This window comes from Nannobrachium achirus (assembly GCF_963921795.1).
Source record: "Nannobrachium achirus genome assembly, chromosome: 12".
In the NCBI taxonomy this organism is placed as follows: Eukaryota; Metazoa; Chordata; class Actinopteri; order Myctophiformes; family Myctophidae; genus Nannobrachium; species Nannobrachium achirus.
The window spans coordinates 45252441-45277133 of record NC_137832.1 but is presented as its reverse complement, the minus strand read 5'-3'; the positions used below and the strand labels follow the sequence as shown (position 1 = coordinate 45277133).

General features: G+C 41.3%; 2 protein-coding genes across 3 annotated transcripts in view; one reads left to right on the top strand and one right to left on the bottom strand.

Annotated features, from left to right (window-relative positions):
* The window catches only part of fbp2 (fructose-1,6-bisphosphatase 2), a gene marked incomplete at both ends in the record, with an annotated part of 17942 nt that extends 4780 nt beyond the window's left edge, over positions 1 to 13162 (top strand). The window contains 5 exons of the mRNA XM_080738670.1: positions 500 to 592; positions 1690 to 1830; positions 5906 to 6043; positions 11325 to 11444; positions 12950 to 13162. Of these exons, the coding sequence (XP_080594796.1) occupies positions 500 to 592; positions 1690 to 1830; positions 5906 to 6043; positions 11325 to 11444; positions 12950 to 13162 (705 nt within the window). The remainder of the gene's footprint in view (positions 1 to 499; positions 593 to 1689; positions 1831 to 5905; positions 6044 to 11324; positions 11445 to 12949) is intronic.
* Positions 13163 to 17433: 4271 nt separating this feature from the next.
* On the bottom strand, positions 17434 to 23154 carry ctsla (cathepsin La). 2 transcript variants are annotated; one of them, XM_080738278.1, is made up of 8 exons: positions 23087 to 23154; positions 22003 to 22137; positions 21338 to 21460; positions 21012 to 21164; positions 19720 to 19944; positions 18703 to 18871; positions 18461 to 18578; positions 17434 to 17905 (listed from the first exon to the last, which is right to left on the bottom strand). In XM_080738278.1, the coding sequence occupies exons 2-8, from the start codon at positions 22126 to 22128 to the stop codon at positions 17806 to 17808; spliced, it is 1014 nt and encodes a 337-aa protein (XP_080594404.1). In that variant the 5' UTR covers positions 22129 to 22137; positions 23087 to 23154; the 3' UTR covers positions 17434 to 17805. The 2 variants fall into 2 exon arrangements, with proteins under 2 accessions (XP_080594404.1, XP_080594405.1); XM_080738279.1 differs by having other exon boundaries at positions 22003 to 22134; positions 23087 to 23111.
* Between the last annotated feature and the right edge of the window lie 1539 nt (positions 23155 to 24693).

Genomic DNA, 24693 nt, shown 5'->3' with positions numbered 1-24693 from the left:
GTTGTGACTGAATCAGAATCATGTATTTGTCACATCCCAAGTTTACAGGAGTAAATCAGTAGCCTAATATAAAACCCCAATAAGAGAGGGTTTGTCAAGATGTCAAGGTCAGGACACAACAGAAAGGTCAGTGACAAACATTATGGTAAACAGCGCCATCTGGAGTACAGTATAGGTATTAATTAGACCTACTTTATTTATAAAAAATAAATAATGCAAAAAATTTACCCCTTCAGGCCTTCACAAGGCATCTGGGATCTGGTTAAGGTTAAATGCAGGAAAATCTAATATAAAGCCACCCTTTCGGAATTAGCTAGGCCTATTTGAATGCATAATTCAATTTTAGTATAGGCCTATCATAATTTACAAAAGTTATTTATGTTACTGGCCTTTAGTTCAAAACGTAGGCTAATAGGCCTGTCACATCACTGCTAATGTTTTTGATTACAATCTTCTGTGAGTTGCATTGAATCACTTTGGCCTCATTGTTTCATTATAGGGAAAATATGTTGTTTGCTTTGACCCTCTGGACGGCTCCAGTAACATCGACTGCTTGGCTTCTATCGGTACCATCTTTGCCATCTACAAACGGGTGAGTTTGTTTAAACAGAGCATGCGAGCATCAATATTACGGGTGGTATTTTTTCAGAACAGAACTCCTCTGTGTTAAAGCCAAGAATTCCGCGTTGTCCTTTAATAATAGCGTGATATTTGAAACACCTGTTGAAAAATGTAGGTCAGATTGTTTTCTTTTTAGGTTTTCTGTGCCTTTATAGTAGTAACCCTTAATGAACACAAGAGGGTGCAATCGAGCTACTACTGTACTACTGCTAGTCTGCTACACTAGCCTGATTTCAGACTCTACGCTGGGGATGCAGTTCACTCAGAGAGTGGGCGGGTCTATTGGCTGGAGCCAGGCAACTGCTACACATGTGTTCACTGACAGGCCAAACTGTTGTACGACATAAGAGATTGCATATTATACTGTAAAAGAGAGTACAGACATTGAAATATTACATTTGGGATCACTGGAAGTCACAGGACTCAATTTAAGAATAATTGATATAAGATTGACTCAGGCCAATCTAATCAATAGGCTATCAATAAACACCATACACATTTCCTCATTCCTTGATAAGGTCGATTGTCACCTCTGTGTAAAGCTAATCTCTCAAAGCCAAAGCTCTTAAAGTGTCAAATCAGCAAAGAATAAATGGTGCATTTATATAGCGCCTTTATCCAGGGCACTTTACATAGATTGTGCATTACATTCACCCATTCCTACTGTACATTCATTTCATACACCGATGGCGGAGGAAACCATGCAAGGCACCAACCTGCCATCGGGAGCAATTAGGGGTTCAGAGTCTTGCTCAAGGACACTTCGACATTAACTCTGGGGGAGCCCGGGATCTAACTGGTAACCTTCCGGTTGTCAAGCGGCCACTCTATCCCTGAGCCACTGACGCCCCGAAGAGTTAACCACTGGTGTCCCTGTTGAGTACATCATTATAGGCAAAGAATGTTCCAAAAGTGTCAAAATCCAGAAAATAGACGATCTACCCGCTCTGTTGAATGTCTATTCTTGCTACTTGTCGTATGACAAAGTATGTATGACAGGCCTGAGTGGTTAAATCATTTGAATTTGTGTTTTAACTCTTCTCTGTCTGTTCTGCTGCGCGGCGGCAGCTATCGGAGGGTGAACCCACAGACCAGGATGCCCTGCAGCCTGGGAATCAGATGGTGTGTGCGGGCTATGCCCTGTATGGCAGTGCCACCCTGGTGGCCCTCAGCACCGGCTCTGGCCTCAACTTCTTCATGTTGGATCCTGTGAGTATCTCCCAGAGGTGGAAGAAGTGCTGAGAGATTTTATACTTTAAGACTAGGGGGTCCTCAGAGTTACTTCAAGGGGGCTACCAAATCTTTGTGTGATAGCATCATTATTTTTAACTTGAACCCTTGCATCACTATTCTAAGGAGAACTTTAGCCAACGATAGCAGCTCTACAAGCTCTCAACGCCTCGCAGTGCGAGGCAAATAGGTTTGGTGTAGAGTGAAAAGGTCAAATGTACTAAGTATCCGTGATTTAAGTGGTTAAATGTCATAGACTGATGACAGTGCTTTCATAAAATCTATGAAAATCTGCAATACAATTTTATACAGTATGTAGTGGGGGTCCCTGCTTTATCTCCCTCTCAGTTAAGGGGTCCTTGGTCTGAAAACATTGAAGACTCCTGTTTTAAAGGGGAAGACCACCCATTTTCAATATTGAAATATGTCATTAATATACCTTAGAGGAGTTGTGTGGAAATAGAAAAAAAGTTCCCCCTCTTCTGTGTTGCCTAGATTGATGTCATTGATTTTGGGGTTTGTATTGTAAAGTACAATGTGTGATGTCATCAAGTTGTACTTTACAATACAAACCCCAAAATCAATCCTCCAGTTCTGGGCAACACAGAAGGGGGGGAACCTTTTTTCTATTTCCACACAACACCTCTAAGGTATATTAATGACACAGTTCAATATTGAAAATGGGTGGTCTTCCCCTTTAAGTAAAAGTATCAATACCAAAATGTAGAAATACTTTCATGTATACAATACAAATCTTTTAAAATAGTCGATCTACGAGCTCACACCACGCGAGCTCATAGATCGGCTATTTTCAAATAGCAAAAGTTTAAACGGGCTAATGTTTGTTGTGTAATAATAATTAAAATCTACAAAGTAACTGGTAACTAAAGTTTTCAAATAACTGTGGTGGAGTAAGAAGTACAATATTTGCCTCTGAGCATAAGTATAAGTATTGAAAACTGGAAATACTCCAGTAAAGTAAGAGTACCTCAAAATTGTACTACAGTACTTGAGTAAATGTACCTTGTTACTTTACACCTCTGGTACTGTATCTCTTGGCTCTTTTCAATTACAAGAACTAGGAGAACTGTAGCCAATATTTAACAATATTTCATGGTTTCCAATATGCCACGGCTAACTTTCAGATAAGGAGCTATATTTTTGTCCATGCCTTACCCCTTATATCTAAACTTCTTTGCCTTTTTTTACTATTTTGAAAAAACATTTTGAAATACTTCAAATAGCCGATCTACATCAACACGTTATGAGCTTGTAGATCAGCTATTTGAACTATTTAGAAATATTTTTTAAATTAGTAAAAAATTGCAAAAGAGTTTAGGGACAAGGGGCAAAGCATGCACGAAAATAGAGCCCAAAGTTCTCAGAACTTGATTTGGGCTCTGCTCAGGAGATGGCACTAGCGAAAGTAGCAGATCAGATCGGCTATTTATTTTCTTTTTCTTTCTTTATTATGATGAACAGGTACCTGCTCCCTCAGGGGTGGTTCTGGTTATAATGGAAATATAACCCCCAAAACTTCACCAGGGGTCATCAATATGTTTGTAGGCTACACAGACAAATGTGTCCGTGGCAAAGACTTGGTCTTGTCTGTGGCAAATTTTAAATATTCTTTTTTACACACCATTATAATGTTCTTATTGTATCATAAGACAACTTAATGTCAAGCCTCCAGGTTTTCTTCAGACAGTGTGTATATGTAAGACACTTATTTACTACAACACTATGGCATTAGGAGGCCACTAGCACTAATGGTTCTCAAACGTTTTATTCGCAAGGACCCCCTTAACACTGAGAGTGTACAAATCTAACTCTGAGAGTGTCTGTAACTCTACGGGTCCATTTGGTTCTCTCAGAGTTACAGACCTGTTATGTTCATTCAGGGCTAGCTCTTTGTGTTCCTGGTAATATTATTGTACACTCATTTTGTATGTTTGTGGCAAAGATTTAATTTTGCCAAAAATGTCTGCCACAAGCCAGCATGACGATGATCCCCGAACTTCACATATCCTGGAAAGTTTCAGGTTATGGAACGTTCTGGCCTGGGTTACACATCTTAGACAAAAAGGGCCTTCTGTCACTGGCTTTTCACCAAAGTTAATCATTGACTTTTCCCCCTTGTTGTGAGATGTTATACTATCACAACATCCAAAGCACACAGTGTTGACCTCACTGACCATTATAACCATTGATTGAGAGTTTAAACGGGCAACATTGTGTCCATAAAACTTTGTCCCTGACAAAAATTGTTTCCTTGTTCCCTTCACTATAGATGTGATTGCATCATTGTCCTTCCCATTACAGTAAATGTCTGTTTCAGTTTTATGGTTTTACTAAGCTAGAGTTTACTTTCTTTGAGTAAACTGTAAATCTTTTATCTGTTATCTAAGTACCTGTGAGCAGATATCAATTAATACAATGATCGTGGAAAAACATGTCCATATACTGTGTACAGTAGGCCCTGTATGAACCAATGTACCAGTCTTTGGTAGACCTTTATTATCCTGTGGTGGAAATTCAGTTTCAACTTCTCCCAGCTGATGGCTGGTGAGTGCTTGGGTGTCATGATCAAAGTCATTTTGGTATATCTGGACAGGCTGGGTGAACCAGCGACCTTCTGAACCACCAGACGGCCTCACTCAGCTGGCCTTCCCTCATGTCATAAGCTACGAATGAGAATACCAGGATTACACCATACGGGTGTTTCAAGTCAATCCTGTTAATACTGTCAGTTGTTTTCCTAATGAATTCTATTTCCTCCATCAAGCAAAGGTTTGTCTTGTTAGAGTGCAGTGAATTTGTTTCTGGTCTAAAGGTTTATTTATAGTCCATTGCACGATGGTGTTGCTTTCTGACAAGATCGGTTCTTGTCGGCAAGCGACATGTCGTAAATTAGCCTTATAAGGAAGAACATGCACATCCAATACCAAATAGGGCAGGTGCTGAGCAAGGGGAAACATATTTACAAAGAAAAACAGCTTGAAGACAGTTGAACTTGAGTTTAGACGTTTAACGCACGCACTAAGCCTAGTGCGTGCGTTCAGGCATAGTTACATAGTAAAGCCATGAAACTTGGACACTGAAAGAGACATTTAACAGGAAAGGCAATGCAATCACGACAAAAGTGATGACAAGTGAATGAGGAATTTGAAGGCCAGGACTGTCAGGCACCAAACAGAATAGGACCCAAAAGCAGGTCACAGAGGCAGGTACAAGTTCAACAGGTTTTGTTCAACAAAATCTGTTGGGGCAACTGGGGGCAAAGGGACCAGGCAGAGATGTAGTCAAAGGGGAAGCGTTGGTCAGAGTTCTGGGGAGGGGGCAGTCAGCGTGGCGTCTGGTCTGACAGGAGTAAAGCTGGTTGCACGCTGCTGCGTTTTTCGGGCCGAATATCGGAGTGAATTTCGGAGAACGCAAATAAAAAAATCAACCTCACGTTATGTCAGTCACGTTTGCACACTGCCGCCCGTTTCGCGCACCACTCAGTCCCTTGCTCTCTCTATCTCCCTCTCTCTCCTTGCCCTGAAAAACGCATTTCGCAACGAAAAATGCAGCAGTGTGCAACCACCTTAAGGCTTAGGCAAAGGAAATTCCAGATACAGGCAAGGGTCCAAAACAGGCAAAAATAAAAGGTTCAGAATATCAGGTTTAAAGCGTGCTAACCTAAAACTATCTTGCCCATTTGAACTCCCAATTAAAAGTCGAAAACACTTTTTTGATGAAGAGCATAGCTCTGAAACATCACACAATAAACGCAACGTTTTAAACTGGAGGCCAATAGTGTGTGAGCAGTTTTTCCTTCTTTTGTAAGTATAAATTAGGCTTAACCACTCTATACTTAAAATATAACTAAGTTTGACCGGTGTCAGCTCTTGTCAGGTCTTTGCCCCTTCACCTTCCCCACATAGGTATTCTAGGGTTCAAGTGGTGAAGTCTCCGCCCGGACACCGGAGAGAAAGAAAACGGGTTATGTTATGTCATTCAAGTGCACCACTGGTGTGGCTTTGGTGTGAATGTACGTGCACTTGTTCCTCAGGCTATTGGTGAGTTCATCCTGACCGAGAGGAATGTGAAGATCAAACCAAAGGGAAAGACTTACAGTCTGAATGAGGGCTACGCCAAGTACTTCCACCCTTCTATCAATGAGTACCTCCATGCCAAGAAGTTTCCTGAGGTTAGTACTAACACAAACACATACACGTGTATGCACGCGAACGGAGGGACGGAGGGACGGACGGACGGACGGACGGAGGGACGGACGTTGGCTTTGCAAGCTTTTGGAAAAATTGCATTTATTTACATTTCTGATTACCCTAACCTTAATCCTACTGTAGCTAATACAGTACATGCATAACCATAACCCTGACCCTAACATTAGCCCTAGACAGGTAGTACTAAATTAGATCTGCAAGCTCACGTGTCACAATGCAATGCACTGCGAGCTTCTAGATCAGCTATTTCTGCTATTTGTTGTACGATAAAAACAAAGTAGCTTTAACCCTAACCTTAACCTTGGCAGATACCTAACATTTACCACATGTTTATGAAACTGCAGTGAAATTGGGAGGGCCAACTTTGGAACACAAATTGGTTACCGGCATCGAAAACAAACGCTAGGCTTTGTTGCTGTACGATATGCCTGTGGTGCTTAATTTGACACTAGCCTCTACACACGAGACTGTGGAACTCCAGCACACTGTTGAAACAACCCATGTCTCCTGACAGAGCGCTGACACGCACCTTATTTACGCATAATCCTCGGGCTAAAAAACAGTCACCCCTGCCCACACTCACACTCACGCTCACACACACACACACACACACACACACACACACACACACACACACACACACACACACACACACACACACACACACACACACTCACTCACACACACACACACACTCATGTGAGTCCTCCTGACAAAGCGTTGGCTATGGTGAGGTCAACTTACACAACGCTACCTGGAGGGCGAGATCAGATGCAACGCGTGGCGTTACGGACACTAGACGCCAGGCAGGTCCACGATTGGCCCCTGGTTTGGGCGTGACATGGCCGGTGTGAGAGGGGGGGGGGGGGGGGGCACACCGGTGTGGTCAGCTGAGTTGTTGAGTAAAGCACATGGTTGACACAGGAAACTGTGCTTGTTCCTAAGGAAACATAAGGCCCGGGAACTCTGACCCTCCTCAACAGATGCACATTCAGCACATGATCAGCAGAGTCACCTAGATCAGCATGTCCCAGTCATCCTTCATTACACACACGATGAGTAGGCTCCAACATGACGCTGATGTGCTGCATGCATGAGCACTCACTCATCATGTCAGGCACGTGCACACATAGACATCAAAGGGGGCTTGAGGCCTCTGCCCCTTTATCCGTCTGTAAAAAGTGCCCTCTCCAGACCATGAATGCAGTTTTCACTATGGTGAAAGAAATGTAAATGCCCCCCTCTTTCCATGCCATACCTGAAGACAGCATTCAAGAGAAATGCCTTGTCCAAACTCTCCTGAACTTGAATGCAGCATCTTATGTTGAATATATTGCCCTCTCTGTGTTGAAATCCATGCCGTTACGCCACATCTCCAGTATTGACTTGATTATGCTTAGTTCAATGTGGTATCAGGCACCGAAAATAGCAGACCTCCAAGCTCACAACGCGTCGCAGCTCACAACGCGTCGCAGCGCGAAGAACTCAATCAGCAAAACACTAACACCACAAGTAAAACAGACGGAAAAACTAAAAGCCTGCAGCATCACTGAACAAATAGAACCCCAGCGAAGAACAAAATCATATCATGAAAAGCTGCCCCTATAGGGGTTATAAAATGGTTTAAAATGGAAGAAGAATACCAACAGAGGCACTAGGCACGAAAAGGACCTTTATTCCAATGTGTGATATGATATCTTCTATTTTTCATTAATTTGTGTCCATGCAACTCACTTTTTGTGATTGATTTTAACATTTTATTTTCAAGTTGCATACAGTATACAGCAAAAAGGATAAAGCATCCGTTCAGTATTTTGAACAAACAACAGGTTTGTATATGCACAACGAGGTACAGTAGGCAGTTTCTACACAGGTTAGGTTGTGTATGTGTGACAGCTGAATCAGCCTTGCATTCAGTCTGTGACCTCAAATAGATAATAAAAATAGATAATCCAAATATTTGTAGTAAGTAATCTATTTTAATGAATTGCGAAAATAGGACATCTACAATCTTTGTAGATGTGAGTGTAGATCTGCTGTTTACATGACACTGTTTCTATTTAAATGTTTTTGAGTTGATTTGTTGATATAAGAAAGGAGATAAAAATGTGTTTAATTGACAAATTCATCAATAGAGTAATCAATAATAAGATAATAGTTAGCTGCTACAGTAGAAGGCTGCTGACAGAACCACAAATATGATTTGTTAAACTCTCTTTGGCTTCTCTACTTTATGTTTTTTCCGTTGTTGTCCTGCTGAGTCTTGCCACTCTCAAAGAGCGGGGGAGGGTAGTGTAAGGCTGGACTCACACATATGCGTGAAACATCGTCTGAGAATGGCCACTGGGGGCGCCGTACTAATGCATTGTCAATGCAAGGTTGTTTGGTTTTTTGTCTCAAGCTCAACCGCAGCCTGTCTTTTGGCCAAGAGACACAGCAACGACAAAACACCAAACAACCTTCCATTGACAATGCATTAGTACGGCGCCCCCAGTGGCCGTTCTCAGACGATAAAGAGAAGATGTTCACGCAGATGTCTGTACGGCGCCTAAGGCTGGACTCACACATATGCGTGAAACATCGTCTGAGAATGGCCACTGGGGGCGCCGTACTAATGCATTGTCAATGGAAGGTTGTTTGGTTTTGTGTCTCAAGCTCAACCGCAGCCTGTCTTTTGGCCAAGAGACACGGCAACGACAAAACACAGAACAACCTTCCATTGACAATGCATTAGTACGGCGCCCCCAGTGGCCATTCTCAGACGATAAGGAGAAGATGTTTCACGCAAATGTCTGTACAGCGCCTAAGGAATTACTACAGGAAAACACACACACACACACACACACACACACACACACACACACACACGCGCGCGCGCACACACACGCACGGACACACATGCACACACACACACACACACACACACACACACACACACACACACACACACACACACACACACACACACACACACACACACACACACACACGCACACACACACACACACACACACACACACACACACACACACACACACACACACACACACACCCCGTAACTGTAGGATGTGACTCAGCAAGCACATGCATCATATTGTTGTAGCAGTCAGACTCTAAAAGACTAAAACATAAGGTAGTGCTCAGTTTCAACCTGCTTTACTTGCTGGTCCTCTCTACTCGTACCCTACACATAATGACATCATTTGCTCTGAGGGAGGGGCTATACTGTAAAAAAGACCGTACCACTGGAAAAGGCCAGAGAAATACCAAAGATATTGACATAATGTACAACTACAAGTACGCTTTCTGAAATGCTTCTAAAATGCTCCTTTTCTTATTGTGACATGCAGTTCACTGGCTGCCAAATAAGCTTCTCTAAAACAGCCAATTTTAGGTGTACAAGAGGCAGTACCCATTCAGTATACCAGCCTATTGTCTCTCCTGTTCCATGAGAACATTGATCTTACTGCTGTTTCTTTACCCCCGACCTCTGTCATAACAGAGCTATTTTGTCTGCAAATCCAACAAGAGACCGTTGCTTCTTTGAGGGCTTTCCCATCTGAAAATATCCCCATCTCGTTTAGTTTGTGTGCTCTAAAAATACATAAAATCCATTCCAGGTTAAAATCAGTGATTATCTCAGTCAAGCATGATTTGCATCTTTCACATGCAGGAAATCAAGCTTCTTGGGATCTCCATTTGGAATGTCATGCAAATGAAAGAATACAAAATGTATCTACAAATAGGAAATTGGTGACGAAGTGTATAGGGTGGGGTATAGAACCAAGTAAGGGGTGTGTGGTTGGGGTCCATTCCAGTTGGATATTACAAAACATGGTACTTTTCTAGACATCTGGGCGGCCGAGCTTCTAGTAATAAGAATGCCGGTTGACAGTGGTTTAAAGAGTGTGGACAACGACATGGAATTGCTGTTTTTACACAGATGAATGGAAACAATTACCGGTATGCAGGCCTACTCATCACTTAAAGCATCATAAGAAAACATCCAGATCATGTGTGCATATTGGCAATATTCTCTGAGTAATAGTCAAGGTTCTGTTATTGCTCATTTTGGAGAAGTACCTCATTCCGTTAACTCATTTGCTGAGTAATTATCACACAAGCTATGTAAAAGGGAGCGATCACGAGTTGGCCTTGACTGGGTTGGGATTATCGCCTCTTTCAGGGGCAGCTCCAGGGGGGAGCTGGTGAAGACTTAGCACCCCATAAACCCCCCACCCCACAAACCCAATTGTGATGAAAAATACCTTTAAATATATATGAATATGTGAAAGACAATTGACTGACTTCTATGTAAACCATACTATAAAATAATACTTTTTATGCTGGAAAGCATCTTCAGCCTCACAAAAGCCCTATCCGATCACCTATACAGTCCTCAGATTTGGAACTGGAAACTGCCAATGATCTGGTCTGTTCAGTTATCCATACCCTAAGCGAGAGAATCTCGTTTGTCATATTAGTATTAATTAGCCCCTGCTCTAAAAAAGCCAGCTCCCCCATAGCCCCCCCAGTCACAATTCTCTGGAGCCGCCGCTGCCTCTTGTAAAATACATAGTGTGTGCTGAGCTCTCTAGAAGGCTTTAAGTATCATAAGATTGACATGTCCAAACCAGGGATGAAAGATTGAAAGCGGTTAAACAAATTATTTAAACATGTGACTGATAAGGCGCTTGGGTGGCGCAGTGGTGAAGTAGCTGCCCACCATCCGATTAGTTGAGCATCTACACAAGTGTTTCTCAACCTTTTTTGGGGCCAGTGTCCCCTATCCAATATCCAGGTCCTCCCCCCCCCAAGGCAGCTAGGCTCCCTGACAGCCTGAGAAAGAAGTGGTAAAAAGCGAAATAACAATAATAATTACACTCATGATGTATCATTGCGACCGTCAGGTCGCAAGTTACTACGAAAAGCTCCACCAGCTGTCTGTCCCTCCGTCAGTCAGTCAGTCTGTCTGTCTGTCACGTCACGTCACACTTTTGTCCCTACTCTTATCTGCCCCTATCTATGCCAAAATTTGCACACACTGGCTGGCAAACCACAACCTCCACCCCTGATTTCTCACATGCCCCTCTTCTAGCACCACTATGAGGTTGCTTTTTGCAGACAACATTATTGTGTATACATGCGACCTGGCTTATCTCCAGAATACAGAGTCTTACTGGTGTTATGTTTTGGATCCTGGATGTGAATAATGTTTGTGATCAATCTCCTCACCCCATGTAGAATGGCGGTTCCCCCTATGGTGCCAGGTATGTGGGCTCCATGGTCTCAGACATCCACCGTACCATCGCCTATGGAGGAATCTTCATGTACCCTGCCAACGAGAAGAGCCCAAAGGGAAAGGTAGTGACACGCACCACTGTGCAAACCACTCTTAGGTCATAGAAACAACAAGAGTATAATGGGAAAGATTCATATACATGGGTATTTGTCCAGCAGGAGTGCATAGTATTACTCTCTTCTGATGTACTGTTGCTAAATTGTAGCATGGGATTATGCTATGTGATAATATTCCTTAAACCGGGGTAGTCAAGGTTTAAAGTCACCTTTACTTGGGTACAAATCTGAAGTCAACTTAGAACTTGGTGACACTTTTCTGGGTACTTTTTACATGTATTGGCAGCTACATAACATAAAGCAACAATCGTTCACGCGTCCACTGGCTTTAGTGGTCCAGGCGCATTCCACATAGGCTCTGATGCCTGACAGCGCGTCGCGGGTTCGAGTCCCGACCTTTGCTGCGTGTCACTCCCCTTCTCTCACACCCCGTTTCCTCTCTATATGGTATATCCACTGTATACTATCAATAAAGACAGAAAAGCCAAAGAAATACGTCAAAAATATATAATAATCGTTCACCTTTCCACGCACCCAGCAGCACAGCCACAGCTGTTTAATGCATTGTTCTAATTCGTAAAAATATAAATTTTCAACTTAAATATGAACATTTTCCAGACTGGCTGTGCCACAGTTTTCTCATTGCCATTGAACCCTGATAAGCTGTGATAACCTTTCTCTATATCTGTGACCCAATACTTGTTTGTCCTATGGTTTGTCTGCTAAAGTCAGACAATCATCACCTCTGCCTCCTGAGGGCTCGCAAACCCATGGCCACTGCTTTGAAGACAACTCATATCACCATCTCAGTTTGAAGGACAGCATTGAAGTCTTTGCATTGGTTCAGCAATGCCATTGTTGTTTTAATGTACACATTGTTATGGACAGGACAGCCAGTCTTTCTCAGATTTAGAGACCAGAAGTATTAGTGGAAGGCCAGGAGAGTACAGACATGTTTCTGCTTCTGAATAGATAAAAGTAGAATCAGTCCCCTAATAACTGTTTGTGGAGCTACTTCTTAATGATCTCAGGCTCAAGCCTTAATGATCACTGTCTCAAGCCTACGTTCACTGCTTTCTGTCTTTGGGGAGTTATTTGTGTTCTCAGGTATTGATAAGACCTATCCCCTTTAACAATCTATTTTATACTTAGTCGTACAACGGTATCGCCCGGGGGAAATAGCCGTTGTGTCACAATTGTGAAACATTTAGCCAATCTTCATATATCATATATATAATTGTTGTGACTTGCGGCCAAATACATGTAATTTTGGGGGTCCTTGACATTAAAAGGTTTGAGAACCATTGATTTAGAAGAGATGGATTTAGAAGACATTTATAGGATTGGGTCAAAAATAGAGACTTTCACGCAAGCTCGCAGAGCGGCACTCGGTGCCGTGCTGTGAGCTTGTAGATCTGCTATTTTTCAATAGTTAAAGCATAAAATATTGGTTAAAGTTTCAGCTCTTGATGGGTTGATGTGTGTGGTTGACCTCTCCTCTTACCCCACAGCTTCGTCTGCTGTACGAGTGCAACCCCATCGCCTTCCTCATCGAGCAGGCAGGCGGCATGGCCACGACCGGCACCCAGAGGATACTGGACGTCCAGCCAGAGGCCCTGCACCAACGGGTGCCTTTTGTGGTGGGCTCCCCCGAGGATGTCAACGAGTACCTGTCTTTTGTCAAGAAGCACGAGCACGCCCCCGACGACCCATATCTTTTCTGAGCCGCAAATTCACACCTCGCCAACTGTTTTAACAAAGAAACAAGCCTATATGGATATCAATAGACCTGTATAGTAGGTGTTGAGCGACGTTCGCTACACCCCAAACATTGAATCACCATTGCACCACTGCTGTTTTTTTTTGGTCAGGCAGTCGGTGTCAAACAAAACGAAGAGTGAGCTAGAATGCCTTTTTTCCCTTCCGTACCACAATTTACAGTCCCCTAAAATCTGTTTTACAATAAAAGAATAAGAAATGCCTTTTATGACTCAAATGCTTTTCTGAAAGTGTGGCAACATTTTAATTATCTTTTTTTTTAAATACAGTATTACTTTCAAATCAATTGGTTCATCATGTCTTATGTTACCACGTAGATTCAACCCCATATTGGAAACCACTCATTTACCACGAAAATCCAGTCAAAGATTAATTGCTCTTGTCCAAAGGAGCTATCTGATCTTCAGGCAGGGCTACTGTGCTATAGTCACCATGTACCTGTACCTCCATAATAACAGAAAAACTTCAACAAAAGTAGCCACTAAGTCGGTCCACTGAAGCTGTGGTGCAGTTACTGCTTCACTCAAAAGCACCTCTGAAATATCATAGTTATTGAAGTGGAGGAGATAGAAATAGATTGACATTTTTTGTGAATTTTTATTTTCAAGGATGGAGGACAATAATTTAACATTTAGCACTCCTCTCGGTATTGAATGACTGTAGACCAGGACATTTGAGAGTAAAGATATTCCCTGGGACTTGGGACACCCGGATTGAAACCGAGACAATCATGGCCAACCCGGAACGCCCGGTCACCGTAGAGGAGGAGAGCATGTGGCATCTTTGCAACATTTTACTTTACTTATTTATTTGGACAGGACAGTACCAGTTAATGGACACATTGACATTGACATGTTGCATAATAAATACAAACATACAAAAATCTCAGTGTAAACCAGCCGGAGTTAGCTTAGAGCTAAATTTCATCCGTTGTCCTCACATAAAACAAGAAACAAAACAAGACTAACAATAACAAGAACAGAACAGTACAGGGCGAACAAAACACAACAAGAACAAGGTGCCTAGTGCGACAAAGTGCTTAGTGCCAGAAGTAAGCTAAAAACCATATAGGAGAAACTAGCCTGGCAGAGTAAGTCGTACCGGCATCAAATAGTTATTATAGGTGGTTACATAGTTGTGATCGTTTTAACCATTGCTTCAACTGCCCTTTAAAAGCACCGAATGTGGGGATCTCTCTAATTGAGGTAGGGATCTGGTTCCAATATTGACATCCATTTATGGAGAGAACGTTTTTACTAAAAGTAGTTTTTCTAAAATCAATTTCACAGTCTCCCCTGGATGTTGACCTAGTACTGCGTCCAATATCCCTCTTCTTATGGATGAATTCCATAAGAGGAGGGGGAGCCAGATCATTAAGGCATTTATATATTAGACATGCATTTTTAAATTTCCTAAAATTTTCAAAGCTGAGAAAGTGATACTTTTCTAGGATGTTACAGTGGTGATAGGAGGTTGGTTTTTTTGTCTAGTATTTTAATAGCCCTTTTAAATACCTGTTCAATGGGTTTGATGGTTGTTGTATTAGCAAAAGACCAGTTTGTAAAACAGTATTCCATGTGAGAGAAAATCATGCAATGAAGGTACGTTTTGGCTGCTTCTATTGTTAGGTAGGGTCGAATTTGTTTGACGTTTCGCAGATTGTAATTAATAGTATTAGTTACTTTTTTATGTGCTTCTTGAAGATCACCCCGAGATACTTGAAATGTGACACATACTCCAATTCCACCCCCTTCGAGAATACACCAGATCTCACAATGGTGACTGGTCTCTTGCTGAACAACATAAACACTGTTTTCTTCACATTAAGCATGAGGCAGGCGTTGCCTAGCCAGGTGTGTACCCTGTCAAGTGCACTAGTTAGACTCTCAGAGATTTGCTCAGTGTTCTTGCCATGGACAGTGATGTTGGCGTCATCTGCATACATTTGTACATTGCAATCTGGGCACACATCCGGTAAATCATTGATATATAAAGAAAACAATAAAGGGCCTAAGATGGATCCCTGCGGAACTCCTACTGGATTATCAACAAACGGGGACCGGACACCGTTTATCACCACACACTGTTTACGGTTTGATAAGTATGATTGTATTTTGGTCCCAAGTCTGATCATTTAACCTTTAACCTTCCACCAATGCAGTGGGATATTGATTTGAAGTTTCAGGAGGGAAAAGAAATGCTGAAATTCCACCCAATAGATTCAGAGTGCTGTAAACAGGTTCAAAATACAAATACTTTTGCAGTCATTGCAATATTTTTAAGCTACATTGAATATATTGTTGCCGTTTTCTTTTCTTTTTTTATTATCCCATCTTGGTCAACATTTTTTTTTTATATCTCATGTAAATATTGATTATTGATTGGCCACATTGTTTCCTGCTGTTTAATACCTCTCCCAAGCCTGACGTTGACATAAATGTATACCGCGTTGCATTACACACCCTCCAAAAAAGAATCGAGGCAGACAAATATTTACCTAGTTAATCATTTATCAACCCAGAATCTAATCGTTAAGTTACTGGTGAATACCATTTTGTGGAACTGTGTAAAGTGAAATTAAGTCAGTTCGATTCTTGTTTTTCCTGTGGGATAAGCAGATAAAACACACTAATAGGTGTGTGAGCCTTTTCCCTTGTGGGGCTTAACTGTCCACATGCTTTGTTACCAACAGGGCAAAGTCTTTAGACTTCAACTAGTCTCCGGCACTGGAGCACAAAGGCGTATCTCATTCTGGACTGTTTGTTTGGATCAGTCAAGAATGCAGAGTCATCCGAACTTAGCAGAAACTTTTATCTTTGGCTTCTGACCCAAGTGTCTCTTATGAAGTTAATTGCTTTGCCTCTGCCCCTACTTCACTGTCCCATCTGCACCTACAGTTCCCCTTTGCCAGATTGCACAACACCCCCTGCTCACGAGTCACGACTAGCCCCGTCATTTGCCCTGGACTAGTGGACTCAAAGGTGAAGTGTATATATAGAACATAAACAACATATGTTACACACATACACACCCGATTATGACCTGGACATGATAAACAAGTAAATACTGTACATGGTGTCATATTATTGTGACTGAAACTGGGTCAGTGAAAGAGGGCTACACACAGACACAACATATCTAACATTATTTTGTAGACCTAAATAGGCCTACCACCACTAGTATTTTTAAAAGTAGTTATATCTTAAATCTTCTGCTCACCCCAACCCGGTGAACAGTGCACAAAGGTGTAATGATTTAAACTAGGTACTATTTGGTAGAAAGTGTATAATCATGTTACTATTACATGATATATGCACAGCTTTTAAAGCTATATTGAAAGAAATACATATATTTGTCACTTTTGGAACCTTCTAAGTTCAAAATGTTAACCTTTTTTTAAATAAAAATAGACAAGCTAGCATCGCAACGCATTGAGGTTGTAGATCAGCTATGTATATATGTATGATTTAGGACATTTATTAAAGTATATAAAGTATATAAAAAGTTTAAATGGAGATACAAGGTTTATGCCTGACAACAAAGATTTAAAATGTTTACATACCCTTTCTTCATAATGCCATTAATACCATATTAATCTTTTACATACCCTTTTGTTATCTTGAATGCACCTATTGTACTTGGCTAATTCCCCCCTCCCCCCAAAAAAAGTTCCTTGTACGAGGAATTAGTGAGCATGAAAAATAGCATGTCTTGGTCTAAATAAAAAATAAACTGGGAATGAGTACATGTAAGTTGTTAAACTTTTTTTTTTGTTTGGTGATTTGCAGTGATCAATTATTAACAATCATGCTTTGTGGTTAGATCTTGTCCAATTCCATTTTGCAGACCTGATCATTTAAATCATCATATAGCAACAGTGGGTTGGGACCCATTTGTGGGTCACGGATAATTTTTTATGGGTCACGACTCAGTAAAAATCCCAGTTCTTTTTTTCCACAATAGTGTATATTAAAGTTTTTTTTCTCTCTCTCAAATCTAAGAAAGTCATGAAAATAGCTGATCTACAAACTCGCATCACGTTGTGCGGTCCGAAGCAATAGTCTAATCTCTCCTTTGGGTCTCTAGGGACTACAAAATAGTCTTTGTGTAATAATATCTGTCCTGTAAAGGCCTGTAAACACTAGGATTATTGTCAGACACAAATGTCCTGGCCGTAACATAACTTTGTGAGCACAGAAAGGTGTCCAAACAACAATACATTAAACAAGTTTAATGATCACAGTAGAAAAAAAAAAGAGCACTTTGCCAGTTGCAATAACAACTCATGGGAAAACACGAAACCAACTGTTAAGAAAAACACTTAACCAGCAGTAGCATTCACATATTTACAAAGAGCAAAAACAAAACAAACAAACCTAAAAATCTTGGTAAATGAACATAAAATAAAGTGGCATAAACATCAGCCAAACTCCATGGCATCAATTCCCTAAAATCTATGTTTCTCCATAGAACATTGCAGAGGGCTCTGAGTGTCTCCTTCAGGCTGTAAATACAGATATAGCCATCTCCTGCCAAACCATTGCATTAAAAACACTAATAGCTCTATGAACTTTGCCAGTGTGGGACACTAGACTAGAGGGTAGCTGGCGGCTGTCGCAATTCCACAGTGGTTCTTTCTGTCTTTAGCCATCATGATGTAACCCTTGTCTCCCCACTTCTCGCTCCAGCTGAAAGAGTTTGAAAACACAGTCAAAAACATTGTTTCTAAACTCAAAATGTGTTTGGTCGTTAATTCTAATGGGGGTCTTTGAATTTAAAAAGTGGTCAGTGCTCTACAACAGTGGTTCTCAACCTGTGGGTCCCCAAATTATTTTGGGGGGTCCCCAGATGATTAACTTAATGTGCAATGTTATTTTCTCACTCAACAGTAAACAAACCAACATAAAGTGTATAGAGGGTATCTACACATTTCTAAAGAGACAATTTAAGGACTTTTTTATACTTCTAAAATGACAAATTAAACATTGGCCAAATTGTCAAATATTAGAGGCAGAAATTGTGAAAATAGCCGATCTACGCCTCGCAACATGTAGATCAGCTATTTTCACAATAGAACAAACAGTGTTATACAAAATCTAATGCCTCAACTCTTAGTGCTTGTCAGGATGGGGGGTCCACCGTTAAAATATGATTATTTTGTGGGTCGCGGCCTGAAAAGGTTGAGAACCACTGCTCTACAATAACATAGCAGTCTTCCAGCCAAACCAGAACCCCTGACTCACCTGTTCTTGACGATCCAGAACTTCTTGCCGTCTACGTCTTGTCCCTCAAAGCCGTAACCGACCACCAGCACACCGTGGTCCAGCTCTTCACTGCTGCACTCCTTCTCATAGTAGATCCCTACAAAACAGCCACAACACAATGAACAGGCCATACAAAATAGAGCATAAAAAGAAAGATTTTTGGTTGCACTTGGATTCAAGCCTTTAGAAGCCTGTCCATCATTTATTGCGTGCACACTGACCTGACTGGTAGAACTGGAAGGACTCGTGACCAGCGTCGATGGCTACAGACACTGGCCCCACAGCTGCCACAGCCTTCATCAGAGCATGCTCCTTGCCGCTGGGGACGTCCACGAAGCCGGTGTCATTGGCCGAGTTGTAAGTTGGATCATAGTGGCAATCCTGGTCATCCTGAGAATTACAGTGTAAACGGATGGATGAGCAACGAGTAACTCAAGGCTAGAACAACGGACGACTAGATCCAAAACATTCACAGCAAAGCGTGTATTAAGGAAGAGAAACACTGCAAATACAGAATAGACATTTAGGGCTGTCCACACCAAGATCAGTCATTTATAAAACATTAGTCCTCACCAAAATTACAGTATAATAATGACAATGAAAGTGGTATCCTGGGACCACTGGGATCCTGTTCAGAGTGATTTGATGAATGATAAAAATTGTGCCAAACCAATCAAATCCAGACAAATGTATATGGTGTCACATTCAACACATCACTCACTTTCAACAAGATTACAGAATGTTATTGTTCACTGTGGATACTCATAATTATTTTTTATAGTTAAATTAATAGTTATCATTCCTGGTATGTATGGCCCTTTACAGAGGATGTGCTTCTTTGGCCTGCCTCTATGAGAAGTACAGTATACCGTTCCCCAGGCCTGATGATTTGAGATAGCTGATCCACATCAACAAGCCCAAGCTTGTAGATTTCTTATTTAATTAAACTTTTTACAAAAAATAAAAAGGATATTCAATAAGCCAGTCATTTCTTTGTATATTTAAGTTATTTGTCATAACTGCAACTATAACTACAACTTTTGTTTACAAAGCCTAAATGGCAAACAGAAATGTAACTTTTATACTGTGTGTGTGTGTGTGTGTGTGTGTGTGTGTGTGTGTGTGTGTGTGTGTGTGTTCCAATGTTCAATGCCAAAAACACGATTAAACTGTTAATCGACAGTTATTTGTGCGACAAGTAATCGTCTAGTAACATTTCATGATGGTGACTGCCCTACCGTTCCGAGGTAGGGGTAGGAATCCTCAGAGTCCAGGCCGTGGTTGTCCTTGACGTACTGGAAGGCCTGGTCCATCAGGCCACCATTGCAGCCCTCGTTGCCCTCGGGCCTGGAGCAGTCCACCAGGTTCTGCTCACTCAGGGAGACCAGCTTGCCCGTCTTCCTGAAGTGCTGGCCCTCAAGGGCCCCAGTGGTGCTAAATGCCCAGCAGGAACCGCACTGGCCCTGGAGGAGTGCAAGATGAAAAGCTGCGTTCACATAACATTCACTTCACGCATCTCTGAAGTATAAAGGAAACATTCAACCATATGAGCGCAGATTCTGTAGGCGAGCATTGGACAAATATAGCAGATCTTCAAGCTGTGACATGTTGTGAACTTGTACTGCCGTGTTGTGAGCTTGTAGAGCCCTGTGTCACCACTGTCAACTAAGTGTTTAGGTTTAAGTGGTAAATGACTATCATGTGATTAACAATGGATGAAATATAAAGATTAGATATAGACCTCAAAAGGTCCATCTTTTTTTTAAAGATTCACAAAGAATGAATCAATCAATAAAATCAATCAGCTATGTAGATAGAGCAACTACTAGCACCACTGGAGCAACTTGAGAAAGCTGAAGACCATTTCCTTATTGGACATTGTACCGTCTACTGTCTAGTGTACCTATATCCATAAAATGTCTGACTGTACAGATCTCCACCCCCTAATGGGCAGGTAGTTGGACTGGTTTTGGTTTGCACGTGAAAGCCTTAATGTACACAGTAGGAATGGTGTCTAGAGTGTAGAAGTGGAGAGGACAAACTGTACACCAGAGGAGGAGTGTGTTTGTGTGTGGGGAAAGAAGATAACGAAAACAACTCATAAGGGGGCCACCTTATCACAGAGTTCAAGCTAAATATTTACTAATGAACGCAGGCTTTGGCTTCAAGAGTAGTACATTTGCCACAATGTTCCCTTGCCCTTAATTATTCACTTATTCCTCATGGTAGTATACTGTACAACAGGTGAGTTGTTGTTGTATTGTGGTTTTGTTATACAGATAGTTGTCATTCACCTACAATAATCCACCCGTCTGCACATGACAAAACTGAGCCCACCGTTCCGGCATCTCCCTGGTAGATGTGTCACTTTGCTCCAACCCTTTTGAATCATCAAGTTTTTAACATTTTAACCTAATGACTCAGACCTGTCAAATGCGCGTTTACCACAGCTCGTGCCAGGCTCTCTGGTGTAAGTAACCCTTGAAGTCTACAATGAGAAACACTGAACCAGGCTGATGAAGATTGTTACCTGGTCTTTGACGGGGGTGACGTAGCCCTTCTCCCTCCAGTCCACGGAACGAGGGGCCTCAAGGAAGTTGGGCTCCATGAACAGGGACCCTGTGAACTTTCTCTGTTGTCTGCCCTTGTAGCCGTTCATCACCTGCCTGAACTCCTCGTGTGTCTGTGGACATAACAGATGTAGGTCAACAAATGGCAACCGCTTCAAAACACATTCCAGGTTGTTCTGCCTCTATCCAAATCACCTCGCAGCATCAGAAATAAACATTTTCCGCATGGTCAGTCCCAGTGGGAACTCGCATGAAAGTTGTGGTGCCATTTTATGACCGTCCTTACCATGTCACCAAAGTGGTTCATCCCCATGCTATATGTGTGCTTGCCCATGGAATGCTCCAGGTTGTGCAGTTCGACCTTCCTCAAGTTCTTCTCCCACACCATTCGCCTCCATCCTTCTTCCTTCTACAAATAACACATATGTATATCATTATCATTATATGCATTTTTTATATACATCCTACCTATGCACATACACAGTGGTGTAAGGTAACTAAGTACAGTATTTCCAATACTCTTACTTCTACCAATACATCTCGGATCCAAATATTATACTTTTACTCCATTACATTTATTTGAAAACGTCAGTTAGTTACTTTGTAGGTATAAATTATGATATTAAAAAACATACATTTATTTGAAAACGTCAGTTAATTACTTTGCAGGTATACATTATGATATTAAAAAACATACATACATTTTATACCTTGGCTATTTGAAAATAGCCGATCTGCTATTTTCAAACATTTTGTACTTTTACTTTCAGTCTTTCACTTGTAACAGAGTATTTCTATATTGCAGTATTGATACGTTTACTTAAGTAGACCTATAATATGTGAGTACTTTTCCCACCACTGTACACATACTTACTTACAGAACACAAATAGTGTCAGGACATGCACGCCGAGTTGAAGTAAACACGGAGGAGTTCAGCTGTTAATGCTCACCTCATGATATGCTCTACTGTGCCAATTTTTCCACAGGTTCCAGTGTTCGTCCAGCTGTGGGTCTAGCGTTGGGGCCGAGAGTACTGCGCTGAGGCATAACGTCAACACGGCTACTGGAAGCATCATGGCGACCTACTGCAGAAGAAAGGAGGGGAGTAGAGGGGGAGGACATGTTGAAATTCACACTTCACAGGTCAAGAGGCGAATGAATGTTATTACCATCGGGGGGTAGCAACACAAAGAGTAGTTAGCGTACTGCTTTTGAGGCTTCGTGCAAATGAAGACAAGCCTCGGTGCTCGGGCTGCGATCTTGTTTTGCAACACGGCACGCATTCCCCACACAGCAGTAATATATCCCAGTCTATCCATTACGCCATAACGGTGCTTCCAATAAATACGCCCTTAATAATAGGCTATACTGTATATACCGCCAAACAGTGGTCAGATCATACAGTAAGATGCATTTTGTTTTGCTTCCACGATACATTCTCAGCACATCAGAGAATATAGGACCTTGATGAAAATCCTTCGGAGGAAAAACAACACCAGTGCTTTGTTTGTCTGTCCCAACAAGTCACGGGATCGACTGCGGCTCGGAGCCAAGCAGCCAGCCGCAGGACAGGACGAGAACAAAACACACAGCCAAGAAATCAAAGAAAAGCCCGTGTATTTATTATCATACGACACCTTGGCTGGCCCCTAACACAAGCACTGATCCGCTAAAACACATTATTATTGGTGGGTACAGTAAACGGTTACAGGACGAAATGTACAAGTAATGGCCTTCATTCACTACTCCGACAATAAACAACGTAAACCCATACCGTTATGGGCTTCATCTGGCATAGCGTTGCAACACATAGGGCAGAATTTGTTATAGGAACTAGGCTATTATAAAAATCACTTTTTAAACTTTGTATTTAAACATAATGCCATTGTCTTCACTAGGCCTACATTTTACATTTAATACAGATTAGACTTCGACGTTATGGATGAATCGTTACAAAACAGGTTGAGATCGGGTACCACACGGGTTTAGTAATGTATACGAAACCAAGCAATGTGTTTAGTTTGGGACACTCACCTTATTGTTTGATGTGCTGGAGAAAAACAATGTTCCTTCTCTGACTACTAGTGGCTGGAGACACAAAGTTATAAAGGCAGAGAGGAGCGGCCTCTCATTGGTGGACGCTGGTGTTTATCCGAGGGAACCCCGCCCACGTGCGCGGCGTCATCCACATGTGATTCGACGACACGTGATCTGCATCCCTATGGAATGGATCTCTGTCTATAGAAGGACATGCGTACTGTATGTATAAGAGCCTCACTCACACAGCCTTGTTCTTCTCAAAGCAAAACCAAAATGGAGAAGAGTGAAGTGGAAGTCATGAGAGAAAAAACACGATGGTCGTTGTGTTTTTTTGTACTTTAGCATACCTAGGTTGTAATTACTACACAACATTTATCCAACAAATAGCTTAATTTCTTCATATTATGCTGACATTGATCCCTCTTGTTCATTTTGCAATCAAGTTCCAGAAACAACTTCCCATTTATTTTTCCTGTGCAATCTCACTCGTAAGTTTTGGTCAGATCTAGAAGCCCACTTTTTCAATTCGGTCAATTTAAATTATTCCTTTAACCTCAAGGACATCATTTGCTACTACAGCAACCCAGACAATGATGAACTGGAGTTTATTTCATTACTCTTTGTGCCAAATTTTTTATTCACAAGCAAAAATTCGCCAAATCCCCACCTATTTTCACCCACTTCAAATTGGAATTCAATCTTCTAATCAAATCACTAGATCTAGTAAATAACAAAAAAAATTTAAAACTCTTGACTTTGTATAATCTTCATTTTCCCGATTTCTCTGTTTAATGTTACCAGATAATATGGTTGTATTGTTGTTTTTTGTCTTTTTTCTTTCCTGTATGTCATGTTTTTATGGTCTATTACCTGTGCTGTTTGAATACCTGAATATTTTGTAAATTGTATATTGTTCAATAAAAATAAAATAAAAAAAAAGTTGTAATATTCCCTCATGTGAATGATGAGGTCATTGGAAAAAAATATGTGCATTTTTGATGATGCCCCCTCCCCAACCCATAAGCAGTTGTTTTGTTGCCTCTCTTGCACAGGTGCATAACTATTGTGATACCAAATAGCAGCAGCCTATCTTATTTGTGAGACAAAGTAGACGTTGAGAACATAGTTTTCATGTGCAGTTATTTCAAAGACTCCTTTTCACCATAGCTGGAGTCTTTTAAAGGACGTAGTAAGCTATTGATGACGAGAATGTGTCCACAACAGTTTAATAGAGTTTATATGCTTTCAGTTTAAATTATGTTCTGAAATAGTTCAATGCAACTCAACTTTGAGGCTATTGGTGTCATACTTGAGTGTGACAAAAATAACGGACAACATACAGTGCATTTTCAGGCAGCAGATCATGTGTGAATGACATGTGTTTATTGTGGGATGACCAATTGTGTGACATGACCACACACTATTTTCCAGAACACATCATCACTTCAGATTATTTTTATTTTACTTTACCTTCACTATGTAAGCCTATAACTGCAATGACATATTGCTACTGGTAACAATGTTTTGACACTGAAACACAATGTTTTGACAGGACACTGAAGAAAAATGTCTCCCTTTTGAATCAACTCAATGTGGTGTAA

What these genes read in the sequence shown, in the direction of transcription:
- ctsla (XM_080738278.1), bottom strand. Translation starts at nt 22,128, where the DNA reads ATGATGCTTCCAGTAGCCGTGTTGACGTTATGCCTCAGCGCAGTACTC. An exon ending in ACAGTAGAGCATATCATGAG is followed by an intron (nt 21,461 to 22,002) that starts GTGAGCATTAAC and finishes TGTTATTTGTAG; the next exon opens with AAGGAAGAAGGATGGAGGCG. An exon ending in CCTACCCCTACCTCGGAACG is followed by an intron (nt 18,872 to 19,719) that starts GTAGGGCAGTCA and finishes TGTAATTCTCAG; the next exon opens with GATGACCAGGATTGCCACTA.